The sequence below is a fragment of the Squalius cephalus genome, assembly GCF_949319135.1.
Source record: "Squalius cephalus genome assembly, chromosome: 16".
In the NCBI taxonomy this organism is placed as follows: domain Eukaryota; kingdom Metazoa; phylum Chordata; class Actinopteri; order Cypriniformes; family Leuciscidae; genus Squalius; species Squalius cephalus.
In genome coordinates this window covers 23,288,137-23,311,305 of record NC_137137.1, presented here as the reverse complement: position 1 = coordinate 23,311,305, position 23,169 = coordinate 23,288,137, and the positions used below count along the sequence as shown (strand labels likewise).

Below are 23,169 nucleotides of genomic sequence, written 5' to 3'. Positions count from 1 at the left end.
ATAAATGCATTATACCAGCTTTGAAATCTGATGGGATGAGCCATGTTTGATGTCACTATATAGCTGATTTATGAGCAACATCAATAGGAATTTTCTGTTACCAAGACCCCTTAATAGTGTTAAAACCATTGTAACCGATAGCCTCTCATGGCTTAATGTAATAAATGTGAAATGCTAAGTTGTTTTTTGTTGTTGTTTTTTTTTTACGATTGCATTAACATACCTGAAAGCCTCAATAAGTCTTTCCACTTTTTGGGCCTCTCCTTGCACTTTTATCTGAGCTTGAAATTTCCTCAAAGCATCATCGAGATCCATTCCGGAAAAGTCCATTTCATCCACAACACAACTGAGAAAAACAAAAGTGGAAGAAAATGTTACATGTTTATACATTCTCATGCCAAAATGTGCATTCATTTGTTTGAGGATGAAGAAATTCTTTTTTTTTCTGTGCATTTTTTATGTAATATTGTTCAAAATATTGTATTGCTCGATTGCAAGGGTGTTGGGGCTCCACAACCCCAAAGGGGTCCCCAGGAGTACTTCAAGGGGTCTGGCAATTATTGTTCTGATCTAAAAAATTTGAATATTTATGAAACAATTACATTGAAACAATGTATTATTAGGTTAACTTCAATCAAAGCCAAAATTCTCAGATTAAAATGTATTAAATTAAATTAAAATGTAGTGTACAGTATGTGCTGTAAGTATATGAACATCAAAAGTATTAATTTAATGACTTTATTTTAAGCATCTTAAAGTCTGTACAGTAAATACATTAACATTAATAATACTACATGTCAGTTATTATAAGTCAGACCTAAAATGCAACAGTTAATTTAATGCAACAGTCTCTCTATCCACCAAAGGGTCTTGGCCTGAAAAAGGTTGAAAACCCCTTCTTTACGCAATTTACATATGAACGCTCCCGAAGACGACTGAAAAAACATGCAGAGAGCATCAGCTTTGTTGTCAGCTCATATTAGAAATCAGGAGTGGTGAGAGAACATTGTGCTTGGTAAGTTTTTCTTCTTCAAACCAAACTTGGGTCTTCAGCCAACAAAGTTTGAATCCCGTCTGGCTACCAAGCTTCCCATAATGTTTACGCGTTAGTTCAGTAGGCGGAGATTAGGCCGTCTTTTGTGGCTGTTTGAACGCATTCGACTACATGAGCGTTTACATTATGAAAGCAATCTGGTCTAATGTGTTTTCGAATACCTCTGGAAGTGGTCATAAGCTCAACATTTTTCCGATCCCATTTACACCTGTATTTAGCATAGGGGTGGGGGAAAAAAATCAATTCTTAGATGCATCGCGATGCAGACGTGGACTATTCTGAATTGAATCACAAATGTCAAATATTGATTTTCTAAATGTTCATTGATAACGTAATGTTGACGGAACGCAAAAGGCACCTGGACAGTCTGTGGCGTGCAGCTGTGCACATAAAAGAGACCCATGATGGTTGAGTGAGAAATCCGACCGGCACCCTCTGCATTAAAATCTAGCGTAACTTTGGCTTCTATGAAGTTGAAGGGAAAAAGGACCTGCACTTTATGCAAGTAGGGCTCCAGACTGCGACCAAATGGGTGACAAGGGGTTGTTAACCAGGACAACCTTAAAAGCTTCCCAACTCGGAAAAGGCAAAGCGAATTACAAACTCTATTAACTCTATTTATTGCCAAATCACTTCCATTTGTTTAATTAACAAAATATATTGGAAGTAAATTAATTATGGATCATTACAGATACATTGCTTTAAAAATACCAAGTAGTCACACAGTGAGAAAAAAAAAATCTGTATAGAAAAAAAAGATGTATTGATAATTGTTTTATCATCACATCACAGCCCTCTGATTCGTAATCGAATCGAATCATGTCTAGAGATTCCCACCGCTAATTTAGCATCGTCAACTTAAGATCTGATCGACCAAAATGCATCTTCATACCAGGTGTAAACAGGGCCTTAGCTCTAAATTTATATTTAGCTCTTAGCTCTAAATGTTAGAGGATTTATTGTGTGAACTCACTCCAATACATCTTTGTTGAACTGTTTCTGTCTGTTTCCTAGGAACTCTCCAATCATCTGCCGACTCAGACCTTTTCTCTCCAGGATGAAGCGAGCAATGCCCACCGGTGTGTCTGACACAAAGCCCTTTTCAATCAGGTACTGAATACCCTTTTCCGGCTTCCTGCAGTCCAAAAAACAACAGTACAGTTTAATCATGTTTTAATCAGATTCATTCAGTTTCCTCAATGTGATTTATAATAGCTTTGTCACTGGTTTGTTATTATATTAAATGGTGGGATTGTTGCTTATAAGAGGTAGAGTTTCATTTTCTCTTACTTGTTGAAGAGGTTGAGTCCAATGCGATATTGTCTTCTCTGAACCACATCGTTGTTAAAGGCAGGAGAGTCCCAGCTGTGCCGGCTTTCTCTCTGGTAGGTCTGTTTTCCTAATGGGGGCAGGGGCTCCCGCAGACTGTCCCTTGACGAAGAGCCTGAGCTGCAATTAATGGTCTCATTAGAGTTTGTGGTGGAATTCAGTGAGTCATTATCACCATCCGAACAGCACTGCTGCTCCAAGCCACCAGGTGGCAGGGGTGCTGAAGAGGAGGATGAGAGTGGTGTGGTTGGGGGCTGCTGAGGAGAGGAGGAGGACGAAGGAGTGTCGGGGTACTGGTGATGGTGGTGGTGGTGATGGTGATGATGGTGAGCCATGTGGTGTGGGATATGCGACGGTATCGATCGGCTAGCTGGACGTGTTTGACCTTGTGCAGCTGTCGAGGATGTTGAACGAGCATTAGGGTTGTGTTTTAGTGTACCTTGAGGTGACCCTCCCACTGAGTCCTGCTCATACACTAGTTGTCTGCTGAGGGAGCCTCGATCTGAGCGGTCACTCATGTCCACGGAGCTGTCGCTAGGTGGTTCAATTGTAAGTAGTGGTAAGTGCCCTCCCCGTAAACGGTAATCACGGCACTCTGTGCAAGGTGTGCTTCGGCGACTATTGCTGCTTCCTCCTCCCTCTGTGTCACGACTATCCTCCCTACCACCTACCCCGCTTCCAACACCCCCCCAGAACTCAGTGTCTGTGCTGCTAGGGGCCCGGTCTAGAGAAAGCGGAGAGGAAGGTAGTCCGTCGTCCATGTAAAGTGTGACATCGCTGTAGGAGGTGGCTGTGCTATCCTCGTGCATGCTCAAGCCCCCTGTACCTCCTCGATCCCTGTCTGCAAGGCCTCTCCGTAAGGATGCGTGGCTATTGCTGCTCCATATGCACTCGCCAAAGTCATCCACAACACCACTTCCATCCCCTATCCCTTCCTGGGAGTCATCTCGGCGTGGTCGACAAGTTAGGGCATCATCAATGGAGTCTGCCAAGGACTTCACCTTGAGTACAAAGAAATGAACACTGTCAGATAAACTGTGCAAAATATTTACCTTTAGGGTTACAAAAGATCCCTGTATCTGGGGCAGTACCCCTAAAATGTGCATATACCTTAGAATAGTACCCTTAAGGTACTACTACGAATATTTTAGGAGTAAATAAGGTACAAACTTTATTTATTTAAGGGTACTGCCTAGGGGCTGCACCGACTAGTTAACTTTAATGCTCTGCCATGATGCTTTAAGCTTGACATCGACTAGTCGCTGGTCATGGCCTATAGAGGGCGCAACAGGAAAAGAAATCTTGGCAGTCCATTTTAAAGCTCCGTGTTCAAACAGTTAAAATTACAAATAAATACATACTCCACTCCTCAAGCGCTCCACAAGATGTTTGATTGTACTATCTAGATGCTCAAAATTGATCGGTAGAATGCACGTTTTAAACAGCTTATTGTACACATAAGTTAATCACCGTTCTAAACGAATGGGTGCTGCATTATAACGCACACACATACAGAAGCTTGTGCACATCGCTTCAATATTATTATTAAAGAGACGCTGCCAGGTAGAATTAATTCACACTCACTCTCTCACTAATGCATTCATAGCCTATAAATGTTTACTGTGCTACTTTATCTGTATCTGATTTAGAACGAGCAGAAATCTGAGATGAAAAAAAATAATGACCCAAAGACAAAAGAATTGATAAAAATAAGCTGTTATGTAAAGTCCTGTGGGCAGCGCTGTGTCAATATGCCATAGCTCTGTGCATGGCAACCCGCATTCGAGTCTCAGCTCGAAGTTCAGGCTTATTTGTTCATTAATGACATCATCAGCGACTAGATGACGTCGACTCGACTTTCATCACACAAATGTCGACTTTAAAAATTCTGATGTCGTTCAACCCCTAATGCTGCCCCAATGACAAGTTGTTGTTTTTGTTTTCTGAGAGTGAAGGAGCCACAGGATAGGCATTTTTTTTCATAGCATTATCTAGTCATGGTTTGACAGTTCATTTATAATCATTTAAACAATCAGTTCATGTAAGGCTATGTACAGAGAAGCTGAAACAGGTATGTAAAACTTTGACCAACTGTCTTTCTGGTAAAGCTGGTTGACCAAAAACATCTTGCTGGTTAAGCTAATTATGTAGCCTGTATATTAGCATCCAATGTTGAGGATCAGTATCCAAAACACAACACACACTGCTGACCAGTTTTGCTCGTCTTTTCAGCAGGGTATGTTCATTCTTAACCCCAAAAGACCCTTTATCTCTATAATGACTTCAGATACAGACAAACTGAGAACTTACTTGTTTAGAGAAGGAGTCCTCAAGGTGAGTGTACTCCGGCCGTGATGGGGAGCTTGGCTCTGTGGTGCAGGTTGGAGAATGCGGAGGACCCATTCCTGGACTGTGACTGTAGTGAGTCGGGGTGGGAGGTTGAGGCTGTCGGTCATCAAACGAGTACTGCAGTCGCATGTTGGAAAGGATGATGCGGCGTGTCATGCGGCTCTCAGAAGCTGAGCTGCGTAGGCGCTCAAAGTTCTTGTTCATACGATATTGACGGAATGCTGTCTGGATGGTACGCGCTGCTCGTCTACTTACGAAGTAACCTCCGTATTTCTTCTCCAGCATCTCCACCTGCACAACGACAGCCATATCAGTTATATTTTCTCCAACAGAATGTGATTTACTGCGAATCATAATACTTTTTTGCATGCCTTACCTTCTTGTCTTGTAGGTCTGTAGAGAGTTCATAGCTGCTTGATAGGGTTTTGCACCTCTTGGTTTCCTCTTCCTCTTGCTTACGTAGGGCCAGGCTAGCTGGTTGGTTGCGTGTACGTTGTGCCCAGGCAAGACTGGCTGGGCTTGGAGGGGGCACAAAAGGCACCCTGGGGCCTGGGGGGCCGCAGCTGTTGTCCCCGTAACGGTCAGAGCGGTACACGTAAGGAGATTTACTGCTGGAATTGTCTGAAAAGGGACGTGAAGCTGAACTCTGGGTTTCCTCCTCACTGAAAGGGGTGGGTGAGAGAGAGAGAGGAGAGAAAGAGAGATAATAATTTTGAGTCTGAAACGCCCCCATAATGAGAGGATAAGATAAAAATCTCAAGCAACTCAGGAATTCATGACATTATTCATTTTCCACTGAGTTAGCATTTTGACTTTCAGGAAAGCTTTAAACAGGGCCAATGTCCTAAACAAGCCTCAGGCTTTCCTAGAATTATCAAACGGTTAAAAGCAAAGACAGGACATTTTTAACAATTCTAGTTATACTTAAGATTTGTAATTAGAAGTCATTGTCTTAATAAAATCTTGGTTCCAGTATCAAAGACAATAGTTTATATATAAACAGTCTTATCTTCATCAGCTGAGTTCACAGTATGTGCTGAAACTTTAAAGAAACTTGAAAAACTGTTGCAAATTTCCTGTAAAATCAAGTTCTGTTTTTGACATCTGTACCTGTCAAGTAAGAGGTTTGGGCATGTGGACCGCACATGTGTGGCATCATATCCAAACTGTTGGATCATATCCAAACCTCTACACTATTGACGCTATATGTCCTCATCTCTTGCTCCTCACACAACAGTTCTCATCCTTGATGACTTGTTGTCTTCCACTTCCATAAGTGACTTACCCATCCTGCAGTGTTCCATCAGAGCAAAAGATTGATTGATACTTATGTTATACCAACAAACATAAACGACATCAACTATGCAACCTCATTCAGTGGACTTTATACTAAAGTATAACATGAAATAGATTTCTAGGTTTTCTGAAGAAAATGCAAATGGTTCTTGCCAGTGCAAAACTCACCAACATGAAACTAAGGTACTGTGTGGTAGGCATTCTGAGGTTATCACATTTCTATGCAGTTTCTAAAGCCTTCTGAGTTGTCATCACATTGCTTTGCAAATATTAGGATGTTCAGAGTTGTTGCATGGCTCACATCTTGCAAATTCAATGCAATTTAATGTTTTTTTCAGTCGTTTTTTTTGTCAGCCAGGCAAAAATTGAAATTTGCTGCTTGGAAAAGCAATAACACACTTCTCCTCAACAATCCACACAATCTGTGGTACCATTCATGCCAATAGCACAAACAAGTTACACACTGACGTTTAATACTTTGTGTTAAGAGTTTGCAAACATCACTGCATAAGAAATTACAGAATAAGAACAAACAGTCTATTGACAGAGGAGCATAGTTTACAGGGTCAGTCACTCAAGTGTAGAGGCGGTGACCCTTGGGTTTGCCATGGGAAACACAACAGCATGTGATCTGAACTCATAATCCTGACACAGCTTTCTGACAGGACAGTGGGTACTTCTGAATCACTGCATGCAGCTTCCTGTTCTGTATGACTAAGTCGGAGGAGGTTATTGAAGGCAAGATATTATCATATAATGCTAATGTACTGCAATTCAAACATCTTACGAAACTATTCTCATTTTGCCTAAATGATTTCTCACTCTCTCAAGCCCACAGAAAGACACTTGCATGCATATAATCCTTGTTTTGTTGTTTATCACATGTAACAACAGGTAACCATTACACACAGAAAGGTCCAGTCTTTACAAAAGCACAATACCCTCGTTTCACCCTCTTTTGTATGTAGGAAAACAGAAACCTAATAGGCTTAACAGCGGGTGTTAGGATTAAATGGCATACAATTTGTAAACTTTTAACTGTACACTTACCACATTTACTAAAAACAGGTCATAAACCCACGCACATGAACATCCACCCTGAGAACGAAAGGAGGTTTCGCTTCCTTTAAGTCCAAATTTGGCAAAGAGTCGCTGAAGCTCCTGGAATTCACCAAGTGCTGAACTTTGTGGCTTTTTTAGAGTCGTTCTGCAGTTATGACCGACTGTCAGGAGGTCACCAACACATAGTCACATGGCAGTGCTTAAACCCTCCCTCCTCCCATTTTCTCTCTCCCTCTCATTATTTACATTACACAGAGTGCAGTGGTATAGTTCACCGAAGTCAGTAGCTCGGAAAGTGTGACCAGATATGTAACTGAGGCTGGAGTTTCTGGACCAATCAGCTTTAGGATCTCCTACAGTGCTTGTAATTGTCATCGTCTTCATAGATGGGTCTAGAATAGTTTTTCACACAGGTGTTTGTGGTAATCGTCTATGATGTTCACAAAAACTTGTGTTCCCTCTCTGTTGTGCTGGTCTGTATTTTCCACCCCTAATATGTGGTTTCCTGTATTTGTATGGAGTGGACAAAAGACTGAAGGGGAGAAAGGAAGACACAGTAATCGCCTTTTGAGCTGTACTGTGTCAGTTCAACCCATTTGAAAGCAAAATCATAAGTGAGATCTCTTTAAAGTCTCAATTGTTTCTCCTGGAAAGCAATGAAATCAAATGAGAACCAGCTTTTAAGATTTTTTTCTCTTGAGAAAAAGAACCCAGTAATCTCACATGTTCTCTAAAGTTTGAGAAGAATTCGGCTACATTAATAAGAATGTAAAAATTTGTATGTAAGCTGAAACATTTCTAAAATTCGTACAATATCAAATTTATCTAAGCCACCCAATACAAATAATTTTATAGCACTTACTGTACAACAACAGTCACATTTGTGAAACATTGTGTTTGTATTATTAAAGGAATAAAAACATGAAAATGAAAAAATTTCCATAATAAGCATTCTCTCATTATTTACTCACCCTTGTGTTGTTCCAAATTCGCATGACTTGCAACAACCTGATATTAACGCAATTTAATAATAATTAAATCTCAATGGCCACTGTTGTTTTCCTGTGCACCAATACATCTTTTAAATTGGTACATAGAAACAGCAGAAGAAGCAATTGAACAATTTTGTTAAAATTGAGCCCCATGTACTTTTTCGCTTATATTCCTGCATGCTTTGTTAATTCTTTCGCCGCCAGCATTTTTTAAAAAAAGTTGCCAGCCAGCAATAATTTTCTCAAAACTTTCATGGCCCCGAGAATATTTTGTTGTATGAATATCTGAACATACAATATATCAAAAGAAAGAACAGACCTCTGCTTTTAGAAGAAAGAACCATTTTATTCTTCATACTTTTTTTTATCAACACTTCTGGGTAAATTTCATTAAAAAAAAACATTTTGAACAAAAAGCTGACAAAATTGCACTTTTATCAAAGACTATGTCAAAATGGGATTCATAATCAAAACATAAATCGAGTAGATCGAGTCAATCAACTCCCCCAAAGCTTGAACAGTCTCATTTTTTTTTTTTCTCCATTCTGTCATCTGATGGAGTTTAGGTTTCTTGCCACTGTTGTCTCTGGCTTGCTTAGTTTGTCGACACTTAATATTCATTGATTTGACTGTACTGACACTATTGTATGAGAACTGAACTGAACTAGACGATGACATCACTGTTTTCTGCAGAACTGCTTTATAGATGAAATTACCTAATTTAATAATAGATGATCTTTACAACGGAAATGAATCAACACTGAACTGACTTCAGCTGAACAATGATATCATTTTCTTTTAAAGCTGCTGTACAGCCAAAATTAATTCTGTTTGCATCATTGAATACTTTTCCTGTTATCACTGTAAAGCTGCTTTGAAACAATCTGTATTGTATAAAGCGCTATAGAAATAAAGATGATTTGACTTGACTATACCTCTTCCTTGGTCTGCATTTCTTTTGGTAAAGTTTGGCACTTTTAATTTATAAGCTGTTTAATATTTGATGATCATGTTAGCTTACATGTGCATTAGCAATGCTTCTTTTGCTTGTTTCTGCTTCTTCTTTGTCTGTGTTTTGACCCGGATATTCAGTCCTATTTCAGAGGATGCGTAATAGCGCCCCCTACCATATAACAGTGAAAACACGGATTGCCGGAAAATTCTGTCAATGCTAGGGAAGCATGGTCTCATAAATGATGGAAAATTCCGTCAATGGCAGGTAGAAAGAGGTAAATGTTAACACTCAATATACTGCCATTGTATTGAATTCCTTCCACCAGATATTCATTACATTATCACCTTTTGTGTACCATGGAAGAAAGAAAGTCATGCAGGTTTTGGAACGACATGAGAGGGAATAAGTTTTGATTCTGGGTGAACTATCCCTTTGAAATAAAAACGATAGATTGCTAATAGCTAGCCTACCTGAAAACAAATTCTAGTTTCAATATCAAAACTGACCAGACAAGGCTAGTTTCACAGACAAGGCTAGTCTAGTCCCAGACTAAAATGCATGTTTGAGCTGTTTAAACTGAAAGCAATATGCACTGACATATCTTAAAATATGTCACTGCCATTGTTTTGTCTCAAGATAGACACCAGTAATGTTTTTTTTTTCTTTTTCTAAGGCACGTTTATAAAAGCTACTTAAATGTCCTAGTTGAAGGCCTAATCATGGTTTAATCTATTTACTCAGACATTTGCATTGATGTAATTATTTTCTTTGAAAATATTGTTTGCATTTCTTCAGTCTGAAAAGGGCAGATGATAGACAGCTATGTGACCTGAGCAAACATACACACTATTAGCCTATGCTAGGCTACTTTACATGAGTAAATGGACTAGTTGCTTTCAAGACTTAACCCAACTGAGTGTATGTGCTATTTGCTGTTTTGGATTGTTTTTTAAGTAGCTTTAAACATGCAATTGCATAAACGTAAATCCTATAAACTTACACTGAATGAAGGATGCCTTGTATATCACTGAGGCTTGAGCAACCACGTAACAATTCATGAAAACGTACTTGTGCTTTACTTTAATATTGGTTTAGAAAGTTGGCCGTTGCTTAGTTTAGCTCTGTACTGCAACATGGTTTAGAAATGCAATCTGGCATCTGCTGCCTACATTCAATGACAAACCTGCAGTGCTGTTTTATTCTGGGAATGCTGCTATAACATCTGCTCATAAAATTGTCTTTTTGCATCTCACATCTTCCTTTTCCCCATTCCTCCCACTCCTCCCACACACTCTGTCTCACACACACACTCACACACACACATGTAGGAGTGAGGGAGGTAGGGTTGCTTAGTGACAGTTGCCGTGAGACCACCGTGGGAGGTGAGGCAGTCATTAGAAAGAGTGTTGCTATAGATACGGAGCACTAATACGGTAACCGTGGGTGTTGGTGGATAAGTTGCAGGTTGTAAGATTGTAAGACTTTGAATGTTACAACGGATGAGTAAGATTAGAATTTAACTACTCGCATACACCCAATTAAACGACACAGTCAGTATGTGCTACAGTGTGCTGTAAATGTAGAATTTGCATAAATAAAACAATAACATTCAAAATTAACAGGATAGTCCACCCAAAAATGGAAATTCTTATCATCATTAATCATCATTAACTCACTCTAATATCGTTCCAAACCTGTAACACAGGTTCAGCATAAGAAAGAAACTCATACAGGTTTGAAACAAATGGAGGGTGAGTAAATGGTGACAGAATTGAAATTTTTGGGTGAACTATCATTTTAACAATAAACGTGTTGGTTTCTTAGGAGCTAAAGAGATATATAAAAGCATCGTTTCCCCCCATCGTTATTCTTGCTTTCAGTTTAGGAGGTAGCAGGTCAGCCCTGTCTAATGCTTATTAAACAGCAGGAATGTTGTAGTAACTTGCTGAGCAGGTTGCATCAGAAACACAATATGTCCAATTAAACTTTTCTAAAAACTAAATACTCAGCATATTTTGCTCTGCAAATACATTCACAAACACCAGAGCCAGCTTATATTAAGAGGCCCCAAGAGGTAGGCTACTTTGACACTTAAGCCAAACTAAAAAACAGGCAAAATAAGTACCATTTATGAAAAGAAAGACGGCACAAATAGACCTTTCAAACTAAACATTTCCCCAAAAAAGTCAATATGTACTTGGACACTTTTTGGTTGTGAAAATTCACTGAAAAACGAGAAAAGCTTGTGCAGATGTCATTTGGTTTGACATTGAGGTGATTGACGTGTCAAACAGTGTGCAAATACTTTTTAAGTCACTTTTGTGTTGGGTAACACAATACCATTAACAAAAGAAATAAACAAACTACTACATACAATGTTGTGTAAGCTTGAGCAATTAAAGTATGTTGTCTATTTTCAAATGTGCTTAATAAACCCAAGTCTTCGTAACACCATCCATGTGTGAACCATCGAGTTATTATCTGTCAAATTCGTTCAGCTGCAGGTCAACTCACTAGAAACATGAATAGCATTCCTTCACATAATGAGCTGTAATAGCTGTAATTCTGCGAGACTGTGGGCTGTGATCTGCATTCATTGTCTTCTTCATTCACCTTGACTAAATTAGTCCCTGATTATTTTCTAATTGGTGGGAAGACAACTCATACAAACAGCACTCTGAGTGACAGTAAATAACAAGATAATTATAAAAACATTTCAATAATGTGTTGTTGACAACAACAAAAAAAGAAAGATCGACATGCCACACATTTGCGGTAAAATTTGCTTTAAGTCCAGTGTTTAGATCACCCAAGACGCTCCATATACCAGATCTTTATGTGATGACATTTAACCCTTAATATAAGATGTGAGTGCAAAGACAAAGCCAATGAACTCTAATTAGATGCTTAAATCTAGGGTTTCAAAAATAAATGAAGTGGGCCGTTTTCAGTCCATTAACCAGGATATGACATGACATGACTTGAAGTCAATGCTGCAGTGGCTTCAGGACAAGTGTCCTCGAGAGGCCCAATCAAAGAGCAACACAGAAAAGTCCCGAAAAGACCTGACAGATTTTGAGACAATCTCCATGGAATAATGGGAGAGACTGACCAAATACAGGTTCATCAAGTCAACCAAAGGAAGATCTAGAAATCAAGGTTGCAAATCCATAAGCTTTTTATTCTTTAAAAAACACTCTGAAAACTGAAAAGGTCTGAATTCGTTCTGATGGCATTGCAGCTTCACAGAGTCTGCATGTAGGGTAAGAGCAAAAGGGGTGCGATGAAAGAAATATTCAAGAAAATCAGCGAGTTATTGAGGGAAACACCAGGAAAGAGCTGTCAAGACCAGCTTAAAAAGAGGATTGAATTGAGTCCTTTTAAAGTCGCAGATTTCACAGATTCTCTTGAGCCAGAATGTAATCAGTGCTATACAGATATGCTAATCCAAGTTGTCCATGGGGATGAGAAGCGGTTTAAAACACCACACAAACACAAAGATAGCAGAGTGGGTAAACGCAGTGTTTCAGCTGCACTTCCAATCATTTCATTACTCGCTGAATGCGACACATCACAGAATTATGTGTCTGTTTTTATTTCCTTTTGCCTTTATGAAATGACCCACAGGTCAGTCCAGATGGATTATTTCAAGGATCAATGTTCTTTATTTTTCATACAGTATAACACAAATGTCATGTAATTTAGTGAAATGAAAATTCACAAAGTACCTCATCCCACAGTGCAACAAAAAAAGAACCAATGACAAATTAAGGACATGCACATGCATAATTAAAATAGAATATGATAAAGTATAAGCCTCAAGAAATATGATGTGAATAAATACAAATAAATAAAAATAAAATAGAATATAGTCGAGAGAGAATAGATTAGAGAATTTTATGCAATACAAAACTAAAATGTAAAAACACTTGCAATTTTTTTTTTTTTTTTTGCAATGTGCAAAAAAAGCTCTGCCTCCATATAGGAGAAATCTTCAGAATGGATTTAAAGATGATAAGATGTGTTAAACTGAGCTTATAACACAAACTTATTATTTGATTCAGCAATTTGAACATTAACTGAAATATTTAATTAACTGAAATGCAAAGGGATTAAACTTTATGCAGGTATTTTTTATACACATTTTATAATGTGTGTGGTGGTGGTGGTGGGGGGGGGGGGGGGGCATTTTATTAATTCATTCTATTACATTTTAGGACAAAAAAAATTTAGTTTGACATAGATATTTTGTCCCGGTGGTTTTATGTTATTTTATTTCATTTGTGAATGAATTTAATTTATATTTTTGGACCCCATTGACTCTCGTTACATGGACAAAAACCAGTTCTGCAAAATATCTTCATCTATATGTTCTTTGTCTTTATGTTCCATAGAAGAAAGAAAGTCATACAGGGTTGGAATGACACTGGGGTGATGGTTTTTAAAAAATATATTTTTTTATCTTTTTATTTTATTATTTTAAATTTATATATATATTTGACCCCATTGACTTTCATTACATGGACAAACCCAGTTGAAACTTTCTTCAAAATTTCTTCTTTTGTGTTCCATGAGAATGAGTAATATAAATATATTACTTGTAAATGTATTTTCTTGTTCGTATTTTAATGCTTTTTTTTTACATCTTGGCCAGGTGACTACAGATGAAAAATAGCCTTTTGGCTAATTCTGGCTTTTTTAACCATGTTGGTTCATGTGTTTTATGAAATTGCACTGTCCCCTTTTAAATAAACCAATAAATCAAATCAAAATATTAGCCGATTATTCGCATCCGAAATAAAAGTTTGTGTTTACATAATATATGTGTGTACTGTGTATAATTATTTTGTATACATAAATACACACACATGCATGTATATATTTAAGAAATATTTGCATGAATATACTGAATATATGTTTATATATAATTTATATTATATATAAATATTTTATATATAAATAACAATTTTTTTCTTAAATATATACATGCATGTGTGTGTATTTATGTATACAAAATAATTATACACAGTACACACATTATGTAAACACAAACTTTTATTTTGGATGCGATTAATCGCGATAATTCATTCTGGGTGAACTCTCCTTTTAAGAAAGGTATTTCTTTAGACTAGAACAGATCATTTTAAATATGATATGATGATATATACTTGACAAGATAACATAATATAAAACTTCTGAAAATAAAAAATGAACCAGCCAAGTGCATCTGAACACAACTGCCATAAGTTTCACTACAAGCAGAACCACAATCCATTTGACCAGTTTTACAACTAAAACGCTTACCTCTTCTCTTTTCCAGCATTCACTCTATCCTGTCAGAGAGATCCCATACTGATGATCATTCCTCATCCAACCTCAAAGCACATATCCAATCTTATCCTCCCTCTTCTTGTATTTCCCCCCACACACACAGCTCAGGGTCTCACCGGAGATCCTGCCATCTCTTGATGACACACAGACTTACACAAAAGATATTTCACTTGTCTCTCTCTCTGCTGAAACATGTTCAGCTGCTCTTTAGCTGCTGGTTTTAATGAGCACGCTCAGTAAACACACTCAAACCGCCTATATTATACAGCAGGAAATAATGGTCCTAAAAATACAAAAAGAACAAAGTGCAAATATGACCTCAGCATTTCCTCCTCTTTGCCACAGTAACACCATTCACACATAAACAAGAAAACAGAAAAGTTGACTACACTTTGCATATTAATCTGTACACATCTGCCTGGAGTATGAAAAATGAAAGTATTTGAGCTTCAGACAAGAAATCTCAGCATAGTACTATTATTGCTAATAGCTCTGTAGTCTGTAACTGCCATAACCATTATATTCATATCAGTAATCCACAAACTCTTTTGTGTGATGGACACTGGGGACAATATTGTATATGAGTATGACAAACATACGAACACTTACCGTGTTGCTGGTACAGACAGTCAGACATTCACACTGATCCTATGTGACAAAAACCGCACCCTCATACAAGCACATACTGTAGAGTTGAATGACTGCATTTCTGACAGTCTTTTGACAGCTCAAGCTGTGGGAAAACAATGTGTGTAAATATAGCTGGCTGACTCACATGTGGTGATTAGTGCTACAACATTTAAACTGACAGGTGTAAGGAGAGAAGGAATGCATGTCATATACATTCCTGAACAGCATGTGTGCAGTCATAAAAGGGGGCGGAGCAAAGTTCATGTGGCTTAAAAAAAGCTGTTGAAATATTCATTTACTGTTTCATTATGAGTGTGTGAGAGAGAAACAAAGAGTTTTCAGCCTTCAATTTATTCAAATCTACAGCATCTGTGAGTTTCATTTCAATAAAAGCACCTTGTTTCCGTTTTTGTAAATACAAGTTCTTTTGTGGAGAATATCATTTAATAGTGTGCTTCAGTTCCTTTGCATATAATATATGCATATCATTAAATAAGGAACATTGTTAAAATATTGTATCTATTATACAGTACATCTTTGCTATTCTCAGGAAACACTGCCATTTGTGTACCAAATGTGTCACTATGACTTAAAGCTAGAATATGTAAATTTTTTCACCGCTAGGGGTCGCTAACCTCTTACAATGACAAAGGCGTGTGTTGATGACGCATAAGCGGAATTATGGAACTTGTCATCATGCTGATGGATCTAATAATGTTTATGGATGAGTGAAAACATTCATGTTTTTAGCATGACTGTGGTATGAAGCAGGGCGCGATTGCTAATGAGAGACAGATATCAGCGCCACACGTGAGTCCCGCGGATATAAAGGAATGAGGACATTTCATTCTACCGAACTACACGCTGAAAAGAATTACTGAATAATTGTGGGCTGAATTAATACTCACATAGGTCAGTTTATTAGACGAATTAAACTTGTGAGGTAACGCAGTGCTGTTTCATTTGGTCTAATGTTACACTATCACACTAAACTGCATTTGAGTGTGTTGAAAGTTATAATGTTATTCTATGTGTTAGTTTGTTGACTGTATGAGACTAACAGTAAGCTAGATCAACATTACAATAACATACTGATCATATTCTAACATTTCATCATGTTGTTCAGCTATATAACATTGATTTGTTTTATGTACATTTGCTCACCTGTCTAATAAAGTACATGCAAGAGCGGCGTCTCGTCAAGTCGAAGTTAGTCGTGGACGTGGAGCTCTCGGCATCTCGAAAACACCACGCTGATATTGATCCTCGTTTTAGTTCTCCTTTTGTCCCAAAGTCTGCTTGCCACGGTCCATAATGTTTGAACAAAACAACAACAGCGTGAGCGTACCGCTAGATGTAACGCAGTTGTCCACGTCTGTCGCCATGGTTACTATGGCAGTACAAGCGGAAACCAGGGAGAACGCAGATATTATGTCAATGACAGGCGACAACTGAACAGGGACGAGCCATTATTTAAAATGGGAATTTCTCTGAAATAAATATTTTTTGGGAATTTTTGGGATATTGTAAGTACACAACTGCAGGAAATATATCACACTGTGCAAGTGATTTTTTTATTACATTTTATTACAAAAATCTTACATATTGTACCTTTAAGGTGTGATTGCATTTGTGAAATTTGCATTGTCGATTGCCAAAAGTGTAGCAATGTATGAAGCACAGCTCACACAGAAGTCACTTTCAAACTGAGCAGTTTTCTGTTGGTCAATGCTGTGAATCTGTGGGATTTACTTGAACCCGTTACGAATTCTGCATGGGGAAATCTTTTGTTCTTAAGAAAAAATCTCATGTGGAGTCCTGTTGAAATTATTGTGTTTCACTTGTGACAATTCGACTAACAAAGGTAAATGCTACGCACTTTTACAGTAATACTGATTTAAGTTTAATAGGCCCCTTTTTAAAGAAAAAAAAAATCTTGTTTTTGTTTTTGGGGTCTATTAGAAAAGCTTTCCATGCTTGAATGTTCATGTTGAGTGGTTGCGTTTAACTCCATTTTTAGACATGCACTCATGAACTTCCCCTCGGGGGAATCCCCACCACCATTTTGAAGTGGGTTCAACTTCGTCAAGTGGGCGAGGGAAGTTTATTTGGACAGACCCTCGCACCCTTGATTTTGACCGAGGGAGCTAGTCTACTCAATATGTACACTTCAGGCAGATCCATAGACCACAATGCACCATGATTGTGATGTCACAGCAGATTGAGCTTAATTTACCCCCACCCCACACAACTCTATAATGACGTTGTTTTGACATTTAACCGCATTTAATACTAGTAACAACCTTAAGCTGACTGTTTTTTTTACACCGTAACAATTTATTGTGTTGTTACCATTTTCGTTTGTGTATTTTTTTATATTTCATATACATATATTAATATTCAGAGGCTGCATTTGAAGGCCAATTGCATTACCGCTATGTGACGAAGGCTGCCCCGATTCGAAGGCTCCTTCAAATGCGGCCTCCAAATGCGTCATAAGTTTCCCGTGAAATAAAGGATGTACAACAGAAGGATTCTTCGTGGCCTTGCCTACCCCAGAATTCATTGCGCGCCAGTGAGGACAGGATTTTTTTTAGAGAGAAATTGCCGAATTACACTTTTAAACATAAGTGTTGGGTTTCAGCTTACTCAAATATCTAATGATACAAATGATACAAAAAAATGTATAAGCAGTTCAAATGTTGACTAATATCTAACTAAAATGCGGTTATATATAGTTTATACTCTTTATTATAATACAGTGTTGAACATATTTTAACAGTTTGTGAAGTTAGGACATTTTCCTAATTTTCTGATCACCACTTCCCGCTTCTGATGTCCTGAAAAAAAAATGAAGGAGGGAAAAAGGCAGCGTGTCCTGATAATGATCTACTCTATTCATAGTGACACATTGAGCTATAATATATGCCTCCTACTAGAGAAAACAAAGAAGTGTAAACATGAATTATGAACAATAGGTTAACACGGTGTACACAAATTCAACAAGCACAGTGACATTTGGCATACTATTCATTTACAAAATAAGGTTCTTAATAAACAGTGTCTGAAATGAGTATTGAATTATATTAAAATGTCAGCATAGAAAGGAAAGATTATCCAGCAACTGTTCTGATTTTTTGATGTACATTTTGTGTATTCTTTAAGCAACTTTAAAGACATCTTAAACGGCTGCAAAGTCATTGTACCTCTGTGCAGTGTTCATTCAAACAAACAAAAACAAAAAACACAAAAAGCTCATATTACTGATTGTAAATGATATCTCTGTACAGAGAATATAGAAGTACAGTAATAGTAAGATAGCAACACAAAGCACTGTTTTTTAGTACAGCTGTGATAAGTCCCCCAACTGAATACAGCATTGTTTTATTGACTGATTTGATTGTGTAAATTAATTCAATAAGTTATCAGAAACACACGTAACAGTAGTTAATCGAGACTATTCAAGCTATTCAACATGCAATTACAAAAACTGTACCAAACGAATTGTAGTGTCTGTAATCACAGAGTTCAGCTAACAAATGTCAATCAAGCAGATCCACTCATGCTGATTGGTTGCAGGTTAGCGAGAGGAGGGGCTACTGCACCCGGAGGCGGTGCAACAGAACTGATGCACAGAATCACTCCCACCCTCCTCCTTCTCCTCCTCCTCACTAATGATGAGGGACAAGAGGGTCAGAGAGTTGAAAGACAGAGATACAGGGACAGAAAGTCAGAAAAAGAGGGATGAAAACACATAGAGAACATTGAAAAATACACACAAAATTATAGAATTGAATTATTTCCACCTGAAATGAACTCAAGTAGGATACACTACTGATGTTAGATTCAGAATACTCAGACAAACTGCTTTGCTCAAATATGTCCACTAGATGGCAGACTCAACACATTCCACTAGTTGCTAAATCACAGATTTGTCATCTATAGACTGGAACACTACAAAACTACAACTTTTAGCCTAATTTGGAAAACATGTAAATGTTTTTTTCTGAATAAGTATAAACATCTAATTACAGTACTTCCTACTGGTTAGCTAAAGTGTATAAGCACCATATCTAATTTATTGCGAATGAAAAAGAGGCTATGAGGGCTGTTCATACTGTCTTATTGTACTAGGTCACATGTATTTTTAGAAGCTGTATGTTTTATTTGTTTTGGTCCACTGAAAATACTTACAAAAATATGTAATTTTAATGTTTCATTTTCATTGAAGCTGAAGGGTGTAATCTGTACGCTCTAGCATCGCCAAACAGAACTGCAAACACAATTATTGTTATCAAACAGGTTTCCCGAACTCTCTATCTCAGTTGAGCTGTTTCTGTACGGAGCTGGTCAGACTCTCAAGCAAAGCAATGTATCTATCGCATCACAGAGAGTATTTACACTTTTAGGAGAAACCAATAAATGAATGGTTTACTTGTCTCCGGGAACTGGGATAGAAAAAAATATTTTAACACTGAAAAATTACACATTGCCTTTAATAATCTACACCAACACATTGGGCCTCATTCATGAAACTTTATTAACCGTATTCGGAGTAGCTAACCTGTGTGTAAAATGGAATGGAACTTTCCAGAAACTCTCCTCTGGATTCAAAAAAGCTATTGTGTCTTCTAGAGTCCCTTTCATGTTTAATTGTAAATTATATTGAGAATAGACTATTAAAATAACAAAAAGTATTTAATAATAGTGTGGAAAAACTATACAAAAATCTATTTAAAATACATTTAATTCATACTAAGTATACTTCAAATCCATTAACATATTTATTGACATATAACTTAAGACTTACAGATATATAATTATAATTAAACTTTATCTAGAGTATTTCTTTATTGCACACTGCACATTTCTTAATATTACGTCTAAAATATGTTTTAATATCACTATTAATAAGGATTGTATGATCTCTGTATAATTTCAGTCTTTAAATGCAAGATATTTAAAGTGTACCTAAAGTACAAGTATACTTTCAATAGTTCCACTTTAGCACAGTCAAATATACATAAGTATATCTTTAGTTTGTCCTCAGCACTACTTCCGCACAATTAAAGTGCATTATTACATGGCTTGGTTGAATTCCCATGTAGAATGCGGTCTGTTATTTCTTGATAACAGACCGCTGCGAAGTATAACACACCGTTGCCATGAAAAACAGAGCGTTGCTATGGACGTGGAACGGACTATTTTCTTTAGCGGAAGCAATACAATCGTTTTTAAATCAAAAAAACTCCTTTTTAAATCAATATTTTGTGTCAAATTATTGATTTATTTGGTAGATAGCCATGTAATAAGCGGGATAATGTAGAGCGAGGCGGTTGTTATAGCGAATACAACCTGTAGGCTATTCACTATAACAACCGCCTCGCTCTACATTATCCCTTTTAACTTTACCAGTTTGGTATACCAAAAGTACAATTGCAGGGTATTTATATTAAGCACATAAATATGTAAATGTATCTGTAGTCTACTTATTACAAAATAAATGTATTTCAAATACATTTTAATATATTCTTTCACTAAGGTAGCTTGAAGTCAAATACTACTGATGATCAGAATAATAGTGATTTATAATAAAAAGAAAAATGGCTATGTGGCTGTTTTTAATAATTTTTGTTTATTAATTAAACTGGTTGATTAATTTTGTTATTATTTATTATTATGGTAAATATTGTTATTAAAATGCAGTGTAATCAGTATGCCAAAAAAAGAAAACACGTTCGGCGCATGGCTGGGAGCAGGTGTACATTTTAGAAAAAACATTTTAAAAATATGAACATTCATGAATCAGAAAAAGCATTTTACAAAAAAAAATCATTCTGCCTGTGTTCTTTTTCATTCGTGCTAAATTAAATATGACGTAAACATTGAATGAATCACTTGCAGAGTGATACTAAGTTAAAATAAAGAGGAGGCATTTTGCCAACAGACGTGCGCACAAGGCTTTAAATGGCACGGTTAAGGAAAAGAGGATAGAGAGCGACAGATCAAGTTCACACACTCTGTGTCTGTCTCTTCTTTTACTCTCTCTCTCAGTTGTGGCTGTTCTGTGAGGTTTGAATTGAGCTAGCCATGTTTGATCATGCAGAGCTCATTTACAGAGACTTAGGGGCCATTTACATGACATCGTTTTCAACTAAAAACAGAAAACTTTTTATGTGTTTCGGCCATTCATTTACACGACATCGGCACTTTGGGGGCCTTAAAAACACAAGCTTTTGAAAACGGGTTTCAAAGTGAAACGGGTTTTCATTTTTGAAAACAACGCCGTTATTGTCTCTGTGTAAACTACAAAAACGCAAATTTGTGAAAACGGGGACGTCATATACGCATGCGTATTACGTCTTCAGTTTAAGAGCGTAGTGTTTCTTTAAAAAGTGACATCGCCAACTACTGGCCTTGCATGAATAATACAGCGTTTTTAGTCATTTTCGCGGATCCGTGTGAACAGGGATCATTTTGACAACGTTGTCGTCTGTGCGCGAAAAACACAAAGGAAAAACGTTTCAGTTTTAAGTAAATCACTGTCGTGTAAATGTAACCTTAATGAGACGCTGGAGGAAGAGAGAGAGAGTGAACGAGAGACACTGGTGGACAAGGACAGAGAAATAAATGAGGAACTGATGGTGAAATGGTAGCAACTGCGTATGACAGGCATCTGTCAGACCGTAAGACATTAATTGCTAGCTCTCACTTCCTCAAGCGTCTGTCTGACATGCTTCATCTAGCATCTTCTCTGACACAGTGCTAAAGTGATCACTTTCTCCTCCGCCGTTCGTGAAGTGTCCTTTGCACTTTACAGCGAGGGCAAGACGAAGACACTGTGAACCCACAAAATCTGACACACCAGGGGCCAGTTGCATAAACATAAACATTATGTTAAGACTATGTCTTAAGAACTAGTACGAACAACTAGCAGTTAGTTTGGTGTAAGCAGTCTTAATTACAGTCTTAAAGAAATACATTTGATGAATAACTTTTTTATGCAACCGGCCCAGGTGAGGGCAACAGTTTGGATGAGTGAAGGAGGTCAAAGGTCAAAAGGTGAGGGGAAGATTGGTGAAAGGCTGGTGGAAGCACAGACATTACTCTGTCTGATAAGTGTTGGTGAATCCACAGATATGCAAGACACAGTGGAGAGAATTACACCATGTAACATCCTAAAGCAACAAGTGATAAATCCCATCTCTTTCATATCAGAGTGTACATATAATAATAAAAGTATTAATTTCTTACAGACCCCAAACTGTTAAAGTTTAACAGTAGTGTATATTTAAGATTATATGAATATTGAGCTGTGAATTCCTGCTGATATTCAGAACAAAAGCACTCTTGCTTGTGCGATATTGATCTTGTACATCCATTGTTGCAAAATGTGCTGATTTGTCACTAGGGGATTTTATCTAGTTGGCTAAAATAGATGAAGTTTTGTCAAAACTGCAAAAATAACTTGTGATTGTCTTGAGAGCATTCATAGGAATGAACTATTAGCCAATCAGTAATGTTTTGCACTAGGCTATATACCATTGTATAGCAAACATGAATTTATAGAGTAACATTACAGCTGTAAAATTTCCAGCTTATTGCATGTTTTCTTTTTGTAAAGAAAAAAAAATAATATAATTTCAGTTAATTTTTAAAAAAAGAAAATACAAATATTTCAAGAAATCAAAATTGATCATTCTTTTTTGGTGCATTTAGTGAAAATCCAAAATAGGGCCAGCAGAAAAACTATACACTGCTGTTCAAAAGTTTGGGATCGGTAAGATTGTTAATGTTTTTAAAGAAGTCTCTTATGCTCACCAAGCATTTATTTGATAAAAAAAAAAAAAAAAAAACTGTAATATTGTTAAATAGTATAACAATTTAAAATTGTTTTCTATTTGAATATATTTTAAAATATTTTATTTCTGTGATGCGAAGCTGAATTTTCAGCATCATTACTCCAGTCTTCAGTGTCACATGATCCTTCAGAAACTGTTCGAATATGATCAATTGCTGCTCAAAAAACATTCATTATTATTATCATTTATTTGAAATAGAATCTTTTGTAACATTATAAATGTCTTTACTGTAACTTTTGATTAATTTAATGCACCATTGCTGAGTTATTTTAAATTGTAATAATATTTCACAATATTACAGTTTTTTGT

At 37.0% G+C, this 23,169-nt stretch overlaps 1 protein-coding gene across 4 annotated transcripts in view; it reads right to left on the bottom strand.

Annotated features, from left to right (window-relative positions):
* The window catches only part of iqsec2b (IQ motif and Sec7 domain ArfGEF 2b), a 72,548-nt gene that overhangs the window by 10,447 nt on the left and 38,932 nt on the right, over positions 1 to 23,169 (bottom strand). For all 4 annotated transcript variants that reach the window (XM_079897043.1, XM_079897044.1, XM_079897045.1 and 1 more), the window contains exons 3-7: positions 5,109 to 5,394; positions 4,694 to 5,023; positions 2,345 to 3,384; positions 2,028 to 2,189; positions 224 to 346 (exon numbers count right to left, since the gene is read on the bottom strand). In XM_079897043.1, coding sequence (XP_079753169.1) covers positions 224 to 346; positions 2,028 to 2,189; positions 2,345 to 3,384; positions 4,694 to 5,023; positions 5,109 to 5,394 — 1,941 coding nt within the window. The remainder of the gene's footprint in view (positions 1 to 223; positions 347 to 2,027; positions 2,190 to 2,344; positions 3,385 to 4,693; positions 5,024 to 5,108; positions 5,395 to 23,169) is intronic.